Source organism: Apus apus, chromosome Z (assembly GCF_020740795.1).
Source record: "Apus apus isolate bApuApu2 chromosome Z, bApuApu2.pri.cur, whole genome shotgun sequence".
Taxonomy (NCBI): domain Eukaryota; kingdom Metazoa; phylum Chordata; class Aves; order Apodiformes; family Apodidae; genus Apus; species Apus apus.
In genome coordinates, this window is record NC_067312.1 from 20,431,785 (window position 1) to 20,450,595 (window position 18,811).

Sequence of the window (18,811 nt, forward strand, 5' to 3'; positions counted from 1 at the left end):
TGTGCAGGCAGGGAATATCAAAGCATCAGAAATATGCGCTACAAGATTTTATGAGGTTACTTGTGCTTCTGTGCTTCCAGCACACTGAACCCTCTTTGTGGTAACTTTCATAAGGGAAACATAGTGAAATAATACTTTTTAATACGTATTTAATGAATTACATAGTCATTTCTTAACACACTGACAATACAGTAATTGCAATGTTACATAAGACATATATTAATATTTATCTGTGATTACACACACAGGGAAACCATATGCACCAACTAAATGAGCTGTGAGGAAATGGATCTAACATGATCTCTCTGCTTAAACAGTGAAAAATGAGGTAATAAATGTACAGTTTCTGAAAAGAGAAATTAATACAGAAAACTATTTGCTTTTAAGTTCTATTACAGTCCAGAGAGAGATTTAAAAAAAAAAAAAAAAAAAAAAGAAAAGGTGAAAAAGTTAACTCCCAACATAGTCTTACCTAAGAATGTGTTTGATATATATTCTGAGACCTGATTGCCTGACCGGCTCATTTCAGATAGGTGGGTTAGCTCCCGGTTGAGCATTCTTTTGAACTGGAAAACAAAACAGAACAAAAAAGCATAAAGTTAACAATCAAGATGTGTTTCAGTTTGGATGAGAAAATGCAGTAAATTCATAACTGGGGAAAGCATATGATATTAAGAATATATATTAAACTAACTATAAACCCAAAAGTCACATGTAACATTGCTCTATCCTACTAACTTATTCATGGGTTGAAGAACGTAATTCTCTACTAAGGTCTTCTTATCATGTTTGTAAATTAATCTATGTGTGCATTTTTACAACAAATTTCCTAATATTTCAAGTTTATGTAACCTCTTATCATTAATCTACTCAAATATATTTGACACTACTACTCAAAACTTAACAAAATACCTTACTGATTTCCTATACACCAATATGAATAGATGCAGGTTTTGTTGTCTTTGACTCAAAATTATTATACTGGATCAGCCCAATGACTTGACCATTCCACAGCCTCAGAAATTTATCAGTATCTTTATGAAGCACTGGAGTAGAAAATACCCATCTGTGGAAACATTTTACTTTCCCCTCTAAATTAGCAATTCAGTCTAGGCACTTATTGGATAGAAGTGGATATTAATAATCCAGAAACGTGTTATTGATTAGGTACTGGTCACTGACTTGTTCTTGATTACTTCTAGACTTCAGGGTTAAACTATATACCTTATAGAATTATGTTGGATATGTTAATTGAATAATACAACTCTAGCTATCTTACATGCATTTTCATTGACTGTAACTCTGCCCTGATTTTATCAACAAATAGAACTCAGCAATATTTATTAATGATTCAAACAACTCTTGCCAGTGTAAATTAGCATCCATCACCACTGCATTTTCTATTACACCATCCTTACATTCTGTTGTTAGATTTCTCAGTCACCTTTTCCTCTTACCAAAGCCATATTATTTGTGCCATTTTCAGAGTCATCTTTCATGTTGTTCATCAACTTATGACTATTCATTGCATCAAGCAATACCTATCCTTAGTATATATCCTTGTAAACATTTTGAGTTGAAAACCAGTAATTTATTATTCAATATGAGATAAAGCACTAGACTAAACATTAACCACCTCCTTTCCATCCCCCTGGAATTATCAAAACCCTTTCTTCAAAGAGATCTTGCATAGTGAAAGGTGTAACTTTCTTCACAATGTCTTTGTAAGTCACCAATTTCTGTATTGCTCACAGTATGCTAAACAAAAATTACCTTTAATATAACACTCTGAAGATCAGCCACTGCATTTTCCTGCCATCTTGACAGAAAGTCCCTGCTACAAGGACTGAATCCTACTTTTGTCACAAGCCAAAGACTCAGCTTTGATCTCAGGCACAGCTGTGTGCCAGCAAGTGCTCAACACATTTCTGAAAATTAGAACCACACTACAAATACATTTACACATACTATGAACTGCAAGACTATACATTCTGCATGAAACCAGTATCAGTCTCTACAGTAAAGGTCTGATGTTTGTCACCCATGCCAATGTTAAAAAAACAAGTAAAACTTGCCAAGCAGTAGTGACAGACCCCAAAACCTCAAGAGTATTTTTAAAAGCCTTTCTTTAAACTTCTAACATACACATAAGTAAGTTTCACATGCTTGCTTTTTTTTTTTTTTTTCCCCACAAAGGTGAGAAACTGAATTATTTAAGGCAAAAAGTTAAGATATCGTAGAATGGCTTGTCTCCAAATGCTAAATAGAAACTGCAGCTTTAAATTAAACATTGTGTATAGGAATCTTAGTAAAAGGTCAGAAATAGACAAAATCACATCAACTTCCATTCATTAACTGTTGTACTATTATCAGTATATCTATTACCACTCCAATATTCCCTCTTCCTTAATTTAATCCAGCTAATTTGCCAGACCTCAACTAAATAGGTCCTTTTCTGTCTGGTTGTTTCCAAGTAAACCCCTTTAGATGCCATCCAACTTTGTGAAGCTTTTTGTGCTGCAGACCAACACTACTGGGTCGCGTTCTGCACTTCAGAACAAGACCATCTATCCAACATTGGTATGTATTCATCAGGAACTCTCCTTAAACATTTCCCAGCTCTGAAAGGAGAAGGCATTGGTATTTGTTTGCACTATACTTTTTCCCCAGCTACCTGACACAACAAATAGGAAGGGCTTTTTTTTTTTTTTTCTCCAAATCATAAATTTCATTTTGGGGAGTACGTAGTGAGAAGGTTCGTTACTACGTATTGGGAATAATCTTGTGGAACTTATGGAATATATATTGTTTAATAATTTCCAACTAAATATTTATTGTAAAGACATCCACAACAAATAGAAGGTGCAAGTAGTCTTTTCTAATCCTATATTCTGCACTAGTCTGAGGCAAAGCCTCATCTTCACACCTCCCATCATACCATAAGTCACCACAACTTAAAAGCTCAACCATCAGCCTGAAACCTGCAGAACAGTCTGTGTTGCTGGACATGGGTGTACAGCAAAACAAGTCCACCAGCTTCTGCAAGGCCTTCCTGCTAATGGCAAAATTAAGAGGTGAAGCCTTTGGATTTGATGAACTGTGACAGCATAATTTCCTCATGCTCCTTCACATGGTGCTGACACCACAGCAACAAGACTTCAGTTGACATTTATTTTGAAAACATCTGGACTAAGCAGTTTAGAGAACTGTTTTGATTTTCTCATTATATGACAAAGCCTTACAATCGTCATGGACATTGAAACAGATGAAGCTGAAGACCATATGCAGACAACATGATGCAGATGATGCAGAACAATAATGCTCTTTGAGAACATTAAAAAAATCAAGAGAGAGATTAACAGTGATCTAGATGTTCAGACATTTTTGTTCATTATATCCTGTTTCAGTATGTCTGTATATTACTTAATCCTCTGATGTTTAATAACTTGTCTTTTGGAGGAAAGAAATCTTTTTACTAAGAAAAACAAACAAACAAACCATCCCAAAGCCCCTGCTCTGTCCTGATTGAACCTATTTCTCAAAGATTTCATTTGGACCCAAGGTCACCCATATGTAATTGCTGCTTCAAAGTCTACAGACCTTCCACATAGTTATACATCCATGCACTATTACTTTACAAGTAAACTCTGCCTCTCACATGGCTCCCAGAAGATCTTAATACAAATCAGAGACGTTTCTGTTACATCTGTGAGTCAACACTCTTTCAGTCATCCAAAAGACGCTTGTTGAGTGCTTGAAACTTGGCTAGACTGCCCATACTCTCATCATTTGTCCTTTCAGAAATAACATTGCAGCATTTTATTCAAAACAAGTCAAACAAGATATGAAAACACCTTGACACTAAAGTAAATGTTAAGTATTTTAAATAAGAATTGTAAAAATAACATATATATCTCAGTGGAGCATCATAGCCCTTGACTATCATCTAGGAAACTTCCCCTGGAAATAGACAGGCTATAAAATATCCATTAAGTCAATTATACAGTTCTATGCTGAATGTCACAGCTGCAAAATGGTGAAGTACTGCCTGAAAAAAAATCCTAAAAATATTTCTTAAAGCAGATTTTAAAAATTTCATTTGTTTCTATTGATTTAAATATTTTCATTTTACTCTCAGCATGGGGGGTGGGTACCACAGCAGAAACACAATATGCAAGTAACATAAAAATCTTTCAAAGTGAAAAAAGTACATGTGCACTTTTAACTCCCTTTAAAAACCTAGGAAGTCTGCTACAAGGAGAACTCCTAATACATGAGAATAAATATGCATACATTAAAAAGACAAGAAGAGTTTCCTAAATAGTGGTCACCTCATAAACACAGGTTACATATGAGGGATTGAGCATGGTAGTCAAGGTCCTTCTGGTTTGAAAGTTGGTGCGTGCCTATCTCTTCATATATATTACTGCTGTCAACCTAGGATAAATATATATGGGGTTTTTTTTGGAAAAACTAGGATAATTTTCTGATGTCAGCAAAGGTACATAGAAAAATTCAGCCCAAGTCTTGCAGTAATCATGTTCTCAGATGGCAACCAGTGCACTGATACAATTTTGGGAAGAAACTTTGCACCTGTACTAGGAAGAAAAGTCAAGTTCAATTCCAAAGACAGGGGGAAGATCCAACAAGAGACAATTCATGGCCATGAAAAAGTTTGGGCTGCATGCTTAATACACAAGAGGTATACTAAGTACACTTTAGAACATTGTATATTAGTTGCATTAAGTTCTTGACGCAATAGCAAAAAGCTTAATTGAATATGCAGCCTACAGTTAGTTGTGTTGGGAGGTGAAGGATGCAGAACCACCCTTGGTGTAAACACCCTGTCCTGATAGGGCCTCTTTCACCCAGGATCTCTGTTCAGAACACCCATTCTGCTGCATCTCAAGGACTGTAAAGAGACTGCCTCTATTACAACCTTTGGCAACAGTACAGAAGGTGAAGCTATGGCTAGAAGGCAGCCTGTGGACCAGGCTGATCCATCCTGCCTGCCCTTCTGTTTGAGTGTTAATCGAGGTCCAAGATCAGTGGAAGTTAGAACCAAAATGCTCAAAAGCACCTGGAGTCTTTCATTGCACTGGCTTCCAAACCCACATGGCAACAGAAGCCAGTTTGAGTCTTTCTGGCTGCCTTTTTTCTAGGTAACTTTTCTAAAAGCTTCTGTGAGTAAAAAACATCCAGCAAACACTCACTGAATGCTTAGAACATTAAACTTATAAGGTGATATTTTGTTTCTGAAGTATCTACCAGTGTTATTTAAAAAGGTGTTTGTAACTCAAAAAAGAATAAACTGTATTATTTTACTGGATTTGAAAAGTCTTATATTCTATACAAACAAGGCAAGTTACTTAAAATAGCTCAACCTTACAAATTAATGTAAGGCTTCTGTTTCTATTGTATATCAAAGCAAAGCTAACTTTTATTTTAGCAGCATTCCTAATACGTAAAGAGCATTCTTAGTAACTAAAGATTTAGTATAACTAAATATTTAACTAATATCAAGGTATTAGTACCAACTATAGTGAGGTACATATCTGTAAGCCTGGCATTGCTCTCATTGTTTCAAAGAAAGATAATGAAAGTCAAGGGTAAATAATCCACATGATAACTATGCTCCAAAATGTAATTAACAGAAGATAATTAAGTACAGCCTGAAGCATACTGAGATTGCAGAAGTATATGTATACTAAGGGATGTAAACACATGTCATGAACCCTGAGATTAACACTTCATTCTTCCTTAGAATTTCATAAATACCCTAATAATTGTTTCAAATGTCATAAAAAGCAATCTCCTTTGCCTCTCTTAATATTTTTCCTTTACTGTGTATACTATGAACTCAAAAAGTACTGTATTAAAATGGTGTTAAAGTATTATTTAGCTATTGTCTATACAGAGGACCTTTTTTTGTTTCCTCATGTGTAAACAATTACAGCTACTATACTCTCTGCTGAACTTCAATTAGCAAAAATCCTATCAATTTTAAAGACTGAACAGTTAAGAGTGAACAATTTTTGAAGACTGGTGATTGAATTTTTCTAATTTAGGAAGCAGGAACATGATAGCAGCTGCCTTGAAATGCAAGCAATACCAAGTAAATTAGGAAAAAAAAAATCACTTTTAGCTGAATAGAAAGGAATTTCATATTATATTTTGGTAAAAGAGAAAGGAATCCACCTAGGTAGTATAATGGGATCAAATTTCTTTGCAGATAACAAAATCCTTGAGAATACACGGTAGTAATTCTGCATTAGCAAAGAATGGTCACAATGACCTAATCAGACACAATGACCTAATGAGGGCTTTACATTTCTGTTTAAAAAAATAATCTATGATAAAATTAGGTACTAAAACAAACAAGGGATTCAGTCATGAGTTAATATAGTGCTTGCATTATTTTTAGTCCTTTAATTCAACAGCTGGCATTATTTAGTTCAGGAGAAATCAGAATTTTCTTTCCAACAGGATGATTTGGAACAGTTATTGTACGACAAGCATAGGATGATGTTTCTTTTTCACTAATGCATAAGTAGGGCTAAGACAAAGCCCAAAATCATTTTGTTCTAAGTGAATTTCAGTTCTGTATGCTGATAGGCATATTGATTTAATTCCTTGGTACAAAACTTTTCCATAAAAAAGATAAAAGCTTATTTAATTCTATTTTCTAGCAGTATTGCAGTTTCAAGCTAGTTCAAAGCTGCTCTACAAATAATGTAAATCATTGTAAGAATATGACAGCTTCCATTCTTTTAATCAATAAGCTTTCACACACACACAAGAAATGCTGCTAGAACATGTTGATAATTTAACATTTTTCAGCTTTTTTGAAGTAAAACCAGCCTGAATCATGCATTCACCCATTATCTTCAGCATCTTTACTCATGCTCTCTCCTATTGTACGGTATCTCAGTTTTGAGAGGTTTTTTTGTTTATTTTGTTGTTGTTGTTGTTTGTGTTTGGTATTTTTTAAATACAGTTTTGTATAAGTCTTTTTTTAAAAAAAGAACAGAAAGCTCTTTTGAATTTCTTTGGCTTCAGACTTGGTCTGATTACCCACTGAAGCAACATTATTTTAAAAGTCCCAGTACAGTTTCTAAGAAAGACTGTATACTATGCAGTTCATTCTCACTGCTGAACAAAGGCTTGCTTTTCTGATTTTTTACTTTATATTCATATTACTCACAGTCATATCACCCTCAAATCCTCAGGCTACCCAGTGATCATGCAATCATGCACTGCAAATCAAGGTTCTTAAAAAGTAAACCAAAATCCTACCTTTATGTAGCCCCACGAAACTGAGAGTAAATAGTTTGCCTCGGGCATGTTTGATTTTTATTTGTTTTTCTCTATTACCAATCTCAGCTAGTCAGTTTTTTGCTCTCTGACACTGCAAAAGACTTCCAAGAAGAAAGATTCCTTCTTTTCTCTCCTAATTCTTTTTGCTGATCTTCAGGTTCTCAGCAACTGTGTGCAGAGGAGGCATACTGAAATGAAATCTGACCGTGTGGTCTTCCAGTTGTATAAATGCCATTTGTAAAACTCCAAGCATTCAGAGGCAATATTGTAGAGACATATTGTACGAGCTGAAGAAATATCTGAAGAGCTAGGGATATGCATATTTCCTGAACACCAGGACTTAATGAATAATGTATGTCAAGATGCTCAGCTGCTGGAAAGACTTGCTCTGTCAACAGCAACCAAATAAGGACTGAGGGGAAGACACAAACATTGCCAGTAATCCCTCCCTTAGAGCCTAACTAGCAGCCAATAGCACATCACCCGAAAAGATATAAATCTGAGGGGCTGGTAACGTGATGTACAGTTATTTCCCATTGGCCAGCGCCAGGGACTCTCCTGGGCATGGGTTATTTTTTTTTTTTTTTCCACAGTAAATGCCATTTAATAATGGCATCCCTGCCTGCAGCATTCATGTGCCATTCAAAAATAATTGGGTTAAATTCTCCTCATTTCAACAGCATTTACCAGCTCCTTTCAATGGATATGCCATCCAAGCAGATAAAATTAGTATTGTGTATATTCATGTGGATTGCCTAGTCATTTTAACTTTTCATTAAAAAGGGGAGTATATTTGAATGGTTTTGTGAAGCAAAAGCAAAAAGAAATAGAGATATCAGGTTTCTTGAGCAGTCTGTGCTGTAGTGTAACAATGAAAACATTTTTGGCTGTTATGCCATCTAGATTAAAAACTGTTCTATTTAGACCATTGGGCCAGTCTGTCAGTTTTTTCTACTTTTTATTTTAAGAGAGAAAAGCAGTTATTATTAAGATAAAGAAAATAATGTCTTATAATTCCCAGTAAATGTTAAGTTTCCATGGAGAAGTCAGAAGTGAGATAATAAGAATCCTCAGATTCTCAGTGAATTTATTCAACTTCTGCTCCTTCTGCCTTAGCAGATTAATATAATCAATTACAGCTATCCCTATCAGGAAAAATAAATAAATAATTAATTGCAAGCAGAGTGTGTCAGTGAGCTGATTCAGAGCGTTAGATAAAATGTCCCACCATCTGCCATTCAGGAGACCAAAACTCAAAAGAAGGAATGCGTTATCTTCCACCACTCTGTGCAAAGCATACGCAATACTGTGGCAAATCTTTGTTGTATCAAAAGAAGGGAGAGTTCCCCCCTATGACAGTAGGCAAGTCTCTAAGGACAAGCTGAATGATGTGCAGCATTCAGACTAAGCCCCAACTGCCGGTTCACTAGAACTGACAGTGCTGACCGACAACGGTCATCAAGGAGATTTTGGCTTGAAATTGTTTCTGTTTCTCTGGGTGATGCTACACAGCAATGTCAGCAACTCTAAGTGCTTGAGAAAGAATTGAAGCTGCAAAAATCAATAGGGCAAAATGTGATATGAGCAAATTTCTTCCCTACAGAAGAGAAAGATATTGCAATGTGGCAACTGGATGAAGTCAAAGATCATCCCGCACCTACATATTTTCATACAGAAAGCATATTATCTTCTTTAAATAGTTAATATAAAACACAGATGAATGAACACATTACTGATGCATTATCTGTATATATCTGTTCTGGATCTATACAGGTAAATGAATATAAAACAATTTATTTTGTCTTTTAAAACAGACGGGTTATTAGAAAATCAGTAAGACATAAAAAAAGGCTAAAAAATATTTCTGGAAAATATTTCTCCTGATTCTTTCAGTTCAGATTTGTAATGCTGAATATAAAAGCTGCATTGCACTGTTTCCTGAGCAGCTGAAAGAGAGCACTGCTGCCACCTACCCAGCATCAACACTGAAAATTGAAAACATACTGCCTCACTTCAGAATGCAATTTCAATCATGTCTTGGAAAATGGTAATGTAATAGCCATTATACTTCTGGCTACTTAAGAACTGAAGCATGTGGGCATAAAAGTTTGGTTATAATACGTGTTACTTCACTGACTCAGAAAGCATATCCTCCTACTTCAGCTACTTGTAGAAATAAGACCTTAGAAATACGTAGTTGTGAAATTCACATCAGCACTTATTTACAGTAACCATTTTGTTTGATTTTCATCCTCAATTCCCAGGTTGGAATGAGTGAATAATTAGCTTTAGAGGAGGTTATGTGGGACAGATGAGTGCACAGCAAATAGCTGCCACATGCCGAGAGTAACTCAAGAAAAGAAAAACAAAAGCTAGACATAAGTGGAAACACAGCAACATGCAAGGGAAATTCTTGTTTTCATATGCACATACATGCACAAAGATAAAATATGGGGGAAGAAGGATATAATGAAATTTTTCTGCAATGGTTCCAATCAAGCAAAAATATGGAAATGAGAAAGGTATAATTTGAAATTACCTGAACACTAAAGTAATTGAATAATAAAATATTTTTTTAAAAAAGGAAGTTCTTAATGAGCATTGTTGTGTGTTTTTAAGGAATCCGAACAATGACCTTGAAAGGCAAAAAGATGATGAAGTCTGTTAATGCCCACAGGAAATGCTAGCCATTGTTTAATCAACAAGCCTAGACAACTTTATCCACAGGAGTAATACAAAGAGGTGGCAGAGATCCCAGGAGCTGTGATATTCAGCTTTAGTAAATTTTGAAAGACTGCAAAAATGTTAATTGTGTGTCAACTAACATTTGCAAACTGGACATCTGGACAGCTTCAGGCCACTTCACAAAAAATCAGTCTTGTGTAAAATAATGGAAAAACTGAAATTCACACATTCTAAGCATTTGCTTGATAAAGAATTAAGACATAGGAATGTGATGAATACCAGTCAATACAATTTTATGTCTTTTAACATGTAATATTCTTGATGTGTTGTAGGGCATTGTATTTAGTACTATGCAATCTTCTGCAACAGCAGTCCCTACATTGAGGGAGGACACATTTAACAGGTTAAGACCCTGATTATTGACCCATTTCTAACAACCATTCAACAGGCTGTCTTCATCTCATGGGACAGTTTTAACTCTCTGCAAACCTGAAACTATTTTATCACATTCAATGTCTTCACTGGTGATCTGGAATTAAGAAACTACTATGAAAACTTACACAGTGTGAAAACTTCCAGAGAACTGAAAAAATTAGGGCAGGGTGGGGTTGGTGGGGAAAGAAAAACTATGAGGATGTGGAAGTCACCAAGAGCAGCCTCACTTGTTTAGCATGTTGACACCATTCAGGTAAACAACAGTTCAAGGAATTTAACTGCACAGATACCCAGCAATAAGGCACACGATCTGTAAGTACCAAATGGTGCACTACAGAAACAGGGAAGTGTTTATAGTCACAATAGGATACCTCATAGTGATACTGCGATTGCCTCCAAATCTGCATCTTTTTGATCCTAGATGAAAGGAGAGACATGCTAGACACACCGTTTTGGTGACTGCAGCAATGGAATAATGCATACAGGACTAGTGTCTCTGTTTTCGTAAATGCTGTTATGTGCAGTGCAAAGGAAACTATAACTATAACTATATTCAGGTCATAGAGAAAACATTTTACAATAAAAGAAAAAATGCAGGCTGGTTAACTTAAAAAAAAACAACCATGAAAAAGAGGTAATACAGCATACCAGATGCAGTTCACTAGCACCAAGGAAGCAAAAAGAAGTAATGGAAGGCAACTGAAGCTGCCTCAAACTAAGCTGAAACCAAATCAATATATGAACAAGACATGTGGACTAACAACAAGAGTTACTAAATTAGCATACTCTGGCAGTGAAGAAGTAGATTCTCTGCAGCCTGGTATCTTCAAATCAAGATAAGCAGGGGTTTTTTGCAAAGTGTGTTTTAGCCAAATGCAAGTCACACAGTAACAAGTGCAAGTCAGTGAGTTCAATAATTCTACACTACTGTGTAAATTAGCCATGTGAAAGATGCAGGAGATCCAGTAATCCATTTGGCCCCATAAGTCTATGGAAACTCAATATTCTATTGCAGATGCTCCTTCTAGAAATTCTGTCTTCTATGTAACTTGTATCACAAGTATGGACTTGTTCTGCTTGAAAGCAAATTTAGAAATTCAAAATCTGTCTATTTGTGATGAAATAAGGGTTGTGGAGTTACCTCAAATCATCTTCTTGTAAGCAGTAACCTCTACTTTTGTGCAATCTTCTGGAGCTCTCAGCACTCATACACAATTTCTTGGTTGTCTCTAAAGCTCTGTGCCATTCCCATACTATTAATCTAAATTGTGTTGTCCTTCAATGAGAATGTGAAGAATTTCATTATTAGATTGCTCCTATTTTTATTTTTTTTTAAATTATTGCATGTATGTGCAAAGGCACACAGATTTCACCAATATTAGTGAGGTTTTCAGCCAATTATTTATCTGTTATATTGATGATAACAACTTGCCAGAAGGACCTATAGCCTGTAAACCACTTTAAGCCATAAAGACTAAACCTATGGAATACAAGACATTCAAGGAAAGCTCATTTTTCCTAACATCCAGGATAAGGCTTCCTATACAGAAACACATTACTGACAATAAAGATAATTACATCCTCAGCAGCCTGGGAGAAATCTTGATGCTCTGAAATAAAGTATCTGTGTTGCTTTCTGGCTCTTGTTAGCAGGCAAAGATTCCTGAAAGTTTAGTCAACAGGGAAGTAAGATGGTTATGTTTCAAGCTTGAGGAAAAGGATAGTGGCTGAGAGGCCACTTGTTGATTCAGTTGCAGTACTTTTGAGTGATCCCACAGGAGATTTAGCAATCTTGGTCTTTCCTTCCACAGGTCAGTAATGGGTAAAACGGGAACTCCAGCAGAAACATGTTTAGCTTTGAGAGCAGGAGAGCACTGCTTTTTAAATCTCTGTTGCAGCCCCTGGATTGACTAAGAAGCTGCACTAGGAACATTCAAAGATATGTCTGAGCATCAAGCCTGAATGTAAGTGTGCTGGATGTAGTGCATATTGTCTAGTGAGAGGCAAAAAGTAAAACAAATGGGAAGACAGCTAAACACATCACAGATTTTAGTTTTTGAAGTTGTATGTGTTACGAACAGGAACAGATATCCTGAATGCATCTCATGAGCCAAATGAGAAGCCTGCCTGTAAATACCAAATAACAATTTCAGGCTCCCCTCCACACATCAGAGACTGGCAATAATCTCCCATGTCAAATCCAACTCTTACTGATCACAAACAAAAGACTCTTTTCACAGCATTAGCCAGTTCTGTTTGGCATGTGTGCTGCACACACCCTAGCAGAAAGTTTCCCCACAAAATGGAAAGTCTGCTCAGTGCTGGGTGACCACAGCACCAAAGAATGGTTTCATCCAACAAGCAAGAGCATGTGGATGGACGCTACCTAGCCAAAAACTAGAGCTGGTCCAGAGGGCGAAGCAGGAGAGCTAGGGACAAAGAAACTATGCTGACTCAACCAGCCTCACCAGACTTCTCTGGGCTCCTCCTAAGACTCCCTGACTGGAAGAAGAGAGCATGTAGAACTTAATTTAAAAAGAAAACAAACAAACCAAAAGAGCCCCAAACAAACAAAAAAACCCAAACAAACAAATACGAGGAATTGTTCCAACTGCAACAATAAGCTGCCACACATCAAGTGAGCAGCAGTAGTGGAGACAAAGTTGGGTTTTATGCTGATAATAAAAAAGCTATGAACTCTACTGGTGGCTGAGAACCAATGGCTGTAATTGGAACAAAAACCTAACTTCTCTGAAGGAGTCTCAACTTTAAGGACCACACCTAATTGCACTGCTTTAAAAAAGCTTCCTTGGCAGCTTCCTGTTTGTCAGAATTACATTAATTACACATGATGGAATAGCCTAAGCTATATAATTTCATATAACTTTTTATTTGGGAACATATAATTCTCACACATTAAAGACGAGAATTTTACGTTGCTGAACAGACTGAGTTGACAACATTGTTATTAAATATTTTAGGGGAGAGACATAGAATTCTTTGTAAATAAATAAATAAAAAACCCCCACCGACTTTCTGGTAAAATACGTAATCAAGTGTTTGTATTTACTGCCCTCTAGCGATAATGTAAGCATTAGCTATTAACATGTAGGAACATGCTAAATGTGGTCCACATTTATAATATTTATATATAATTTATATTTATATATTTTTTATATTTATATATAATTTTATATATATTTTATATAATTTTCAACTATAGCACAGCAGGGCCTTTATAGGTATTCTCTACAACTGTCATATTTTCAATAGACACCCCTGAACAATTGCAGAAACAATGAAAATTACACCCCATTTCAAGCTAATTTTGGGGACCACTGGCCATCTTTAATATGCAATACTCATTTCTTGAGGAATTATTTTACATAAAGTACAGTATGCACATAATGGCTTCTACAAAATGCCAAGCAGTAACCAAGAGTTTAATTTAATAAATATTTTGCTGTTTACACTATTCTGCTATACATTTATTTTCCCTTTAATTTAATGATGTCAAAATGATGTACTTTACAAAAAAAGCTATTGTTAAAGCTAATTTAAATCAGAGAAGACTGGATCAGGGTGTGATGACAACCGCAGTCATGACAGCAGATTTGAGGAGGCAGTCACCCTAGGAAAAAGCAGTGATTAATAGCTCAGGTGGTTATCTCTCAATCCTGCTTGGCAAATGACAAAATCAAATGAGTAATAACAAATCTGTGATTTTGTCCATTAAATTACTGTTGTTAACAATACCTGACGTGAACAGGAGGCTTTTCAAGTTTTGCACTAAAAACAATTATGAAAATCCCATACTTTACTTGGAGATAATATATGCTGATCTATATATAGAGCACATCATAAAAACACAATACATACCATGTTTTTATGCATATGCCAATATGGACCCACAGCATATTGATACAAACATATGATACTTCTGCACCACAACAGGAGAAGTTGTGAAACAATGAACCACAGTTATTCATACCTCTGGCTTGGAAATGCTTCAAAAAAGTATCCTGGGTTAAGACAATATTTTTCAAAATCATTCTTAAATTATTGCCACGTTAGCAGAAATACCTACTCCACTCAGTTAACTAATCATATCAGTACATTTCTCAACAGACACTGAACTGTTTTGCTCAAAGTTTCTCTCTGTATCTATAAAAGGTGCTGCCACACAAATCAAATGTGCGCTCAGCTTGCACTGGACATGAACTCAGGGAACCTGGAACAAACAGTGAGATTTCATGTTTCATATTTATCGTATGTGCAAAAATCTGTAATATTTATGTAAGCTACTTTAATGGCTCACTTGTTTTGCTCCTACTCCTCCAACCAACTTTGCAGGGAACAATTTAAGATTAATCTTTCAGAACAGGTCTGGAAGATGCCAGAAAACAGCACCACAAGAAGGCCCTAAGCTGGACTCTTTTATAATTATTTGTTCCCTTACAGTACGCAGGAAGCAATTTGTTTGCTTTACAATAGCTATCATATTTTATAGAAACTATAATTTGCATGAAGAAGTGGAAAATTAAACAGAGATTATTTAGTTATTACTTCATTTCCAAGAGTTCTCCCAACACACCTCTTACACAAGCTGCTTAGGATTCACGGTGAACAAATCTCAGTACCAAATAGTTCTATACTCCACCAGAAGACCCTCTCTCTGACCTTCCAATATTTTCTTAGAAAAAGTCCTCTCTTGGAAGAGCAGAACCAAGACATATGGAAGGGAAAAAACCAAAACATTCATTCCCCCTCTCTTAATGCTTGTACTGTGGAATCACAGAAACACAGGATGCTTCGGAGTTGGAAGAGGCCTTTAAAGGTCATCTAGTCCAACACTCCTGTAGTGAGCAAAAATATCTTATGTTATGTAAACTGTGTACATATAGTGAATTGTATCAGGATGGTAAGATAGCAAAAACAGTGAGGAAAAAAAAAAGTGAAAAATAAATCAGATGTGGAACAAAAAAAAAAAAAAAGATAAGACTTCCTCCTTAAAATTTCATCTATGGATAGCATAGTAACTCAGACACTCTTTTTTACCCATTTTATCTTATGGAGTGCCGCTGGTGAGGATATGCTACTGCTATTTCTGGTCTCCTTAGTTCTTTCAATTACACATATCCATTCCTGTCTTGGGACCAACGACGACCATACAGCCAGCACACTATCACCTTCACTCCTTCCCCTTATCTGCCAACAAAAATGCATCATAGAATCATCACAGAATAGAATCACAGAATCATTCTGGTTGGAAAGGACCTTGAAGATCACCAAGTCCAACCATAACCTAAATCCACCTACCATAACCTAATCTACCCGTTTAGTGCTTAAATCGTGTTGCAAAGCACTATATCTATAGAAAATCATAGAATCATTTTGTTTTGGAAGCAACCTTAAAGATCACCTCGTTTCAACCCTCCTGCATGGACAGGGACACCTCCCATTAGACCATGTTGGTCCAAGACCCATCCAGCCTGGCCTTGAACACTTCCATGGCTGGGGCACCCACAACTTCCCTGGGCAAACTGGACCAGTGTCTCAGTATCCACATGGTGAAGAATTTATTCCTCATGTGTAATCTAAATCTGCCCTCTTCCAGTTAAAAGCCATTACCCCTTGTCCTATCACTACAAGCCCTTACAGAAAGTCCCTTCTCAGCTTTCCTGTAGCCCCTTCCAGGAATGCAAGGCTGCTATAAGGTCTCCCAGAGCCTTCTCTTCTCCAGGTTGAACAACCTCAATTCTCTCAGCACAATGAGAAAGCCAGATGGAAATCTCACCCTCAGATACAGCCACACAATTTAGCTTATACCATATCTGGTGTTTCATTGAGCTGAAACTTCTTTGTCATGCTTTGAATCTGGATGTTTTCCAAAAAACATACTGATATCCACTCCTTAATTCCCACAGTGCAGCCCCAGTCAAGGATACTTTATCAGGGTAACCAGTAAATAAAATGGGCAAGTTCTGCTGTAAGTGGAGTATCAGGGCAGCTCCTATGACATTCCCATTTTAATGAGGTGCTCGTACTGTAGACGTGGCCAAGCACATGCTTTAAAAATTCACCAGAAATCTTGTATGGTTGTCATTTCATGCTAAAAGAAAAGAAATCTTTTTTAAAACTACTCGTGATTAACATAAAGTTCTTATGAAAAGAAAAAATATATATAATTCTAGTATATATAAAAAACAAATATTAATTAAACTGTTTCCTATCTTTCTAATTACTATTGCTTAGTTCACCAAAAGAGAGGGAAGGGAAAAGCAATCCTATGGAAAAATTGAAATGATGCTACAGACAAAAGCAGAGAATTGTGGCCTGCAATACTAATACTGCAATGAGCTTACTACAGCTCTGATATAAAAAGGCCTTAGCAAGTGCTTGTAAATCACCCAGAGTAGATACCAACATTTGAAAGCAGACTGCAAGTTGTTTTGTTCAATTTTGTTTCAGGCTCTTGTTCTTATTAAACTATGGCTGTTGTATTTCTAACTGAAATGCATCTAATAGTGACACCGTTCTTTCAAGAAAAAGATTCAGCAAGGGCTATTCACCAAATAATATTCATTCCAGTGTGTCTTTCATACCTTCCATTAAATTATTCGTAAGTCTATGTAGATTTACATAAAATGAAGATGCACCCACCCAGAACAGAAGAAATGAGCAATCTTGTCCTTCCTCCCCATCTGCTCTGCCCTAGTGAGACTGCATCTAGAGTATTGTATCCAGTTCTGGGCTCTCCAATTCAAGAGGGACAGGGATTTACTTGAGAGAGTCCAACTGTGGGCTGGCTACAAGGATGATTAAGGGACTAGAACACCTGTCTTATGAGGAAAGGCTGAGAGACCTGGGGCTGTTCAGTTTGGAGAAGACTGAGAGGGGATCTTATTAATGTTGACAAATATCTGAAGGGTGGGTGTCAAAGGAGAAGGGGCCAGTCTCTTTTCAGTGGTGCCTCGTGATAGGATGATGAGCAATGGACACGACCTGGAACACAGGAAGTTCTACTTCAACATAAGGAAAAACTTCTTTACTGTAAGGGTGGCATAGCACTGGAACAGGCTGCCCAGAGAGGTTTTGAAGTGTTCTTCTCTAGGGACTATCAAGACCCGACTGAACACATTTCTATGTGACTTGCCCTAGATGATCTTGCTTTTGCAAAGGAGTTGGCCTATATGATCTTCAGAGGTCCCTTCCAACTTCTCCCATTCTGTGATTCTATGATTTTACACCCTTGTCTCATGCATACAGGGAAACACACCAAAATGCATTGCTTCTTTTTCTGTCCAAGTGAGTGCTTCACCCAAATGCCTCCAGCTCAAACTGAAAACAAACAAGCATGAAACCAAAGTGGTTTCCAGTCCCACCATCAGCTCTACTGTGATCTGGGTTTACCAGTACACAGGAGTGAGGAGAGAAGATAACAAAACCAGGCCAAAAGCCACTCTGTAGTTTCCTGAATTGTATACTTACTACTTCTCTGATTTAAACCTCCCTCACAAGATGTCTCAGTATTTGCATTAGGAGGCTCACGGTATATTCATGTGTCCTCACTCATCGATAGCAGAAATTTGCTTCTTATTCTACACACAGGACCTGAGCACTGACCTCTCACATGGTGTGCTGCAGCTGCTGCCTCTGGATCACACACAACCATCGCTCTGCCCCGTCAGCTGGTGCAGGGTTCTCCAGCCATGGATGTCTGCATGCCTGGCTTGGGTTTGGAAGGTTCAGACCAGGCCATGCTGGGGAGGCATGGGCTGGGTGCTGGAAAGGACAAGTGGCTCATTCATGCCTGACAGAGAATACTCCTCGCTGTCCCATGCCAATGCAGACAGGTTCCTTTGGGTCTGGCAACCCTGTTTAACTTTGCACTGGAGCAGGGCTTCCAAGTGCTCGGACTGTCACAGCCCAGTCTCAGCTGGGCAGCAGCCAACAGCTGAGAGGCAGCTGAAGAACTGGACTGTTAGCATCTTTCATCTCTAGCTACTGGAGTTTCCACGTAGATCCTCTTTCATAACATAGACAGGAAGGAATGTACAAAGGATCAGACTTGCTTAGGAGCAAATTCTTGGAAACCAAAAGCCTCAGGAACTGCAACTGAGGATCAGGAGATACAGCTGGATGGCTGGTTCTGCCATGAGTACAGACCTTCAGCATCACTCTGTCCCATGAACATTTTGTTCTTTCCCACCCCACATCGTGGACTGTTGTGAGACATTAACCCAGCATTAACCCAGAAGCACTCTCATGCTATGGGGCTCATGCACCTCCCAAACTGGAACTGGTGCTTGTGTCACTGGCTCAGAGCCTGTGAGTTATAGCCAGGAGCCCTCCCAAACATGATGGGTTTTGC

General features: G+C 37.2%; 1 protein-coding gene across 14 annotated transcripts in view; it reads right to left on the bottom strand.

The window, feature by feature from the left end:
- Nucleotides 1-18,811, bottom strand: part of PDE4D (phosphodiesterase 4D) — a 550,182-nt gene that overhangs the window by 12,579 nt on the left and 518,792 nt on the right. For 13 of the 14 annotated variants that reach the window (XM_051642406.1, XM_051642404.1, XM_051642405.1 and 10 more), the window contains one exon: nucleotides 473-566. In XM_051642406.1, coding sequence (XP_051498366.1) covers nucleotides 473-566 — 94 coding nt within the window. Of the gene's footprint in view, nucleotides 1-472; nucleotides 567-7,296; nucleotides 7,706-18,811 lie in introns of those variants that run through there. The other variant, XM_051642416.1, reaches the window with a different exon arrangement.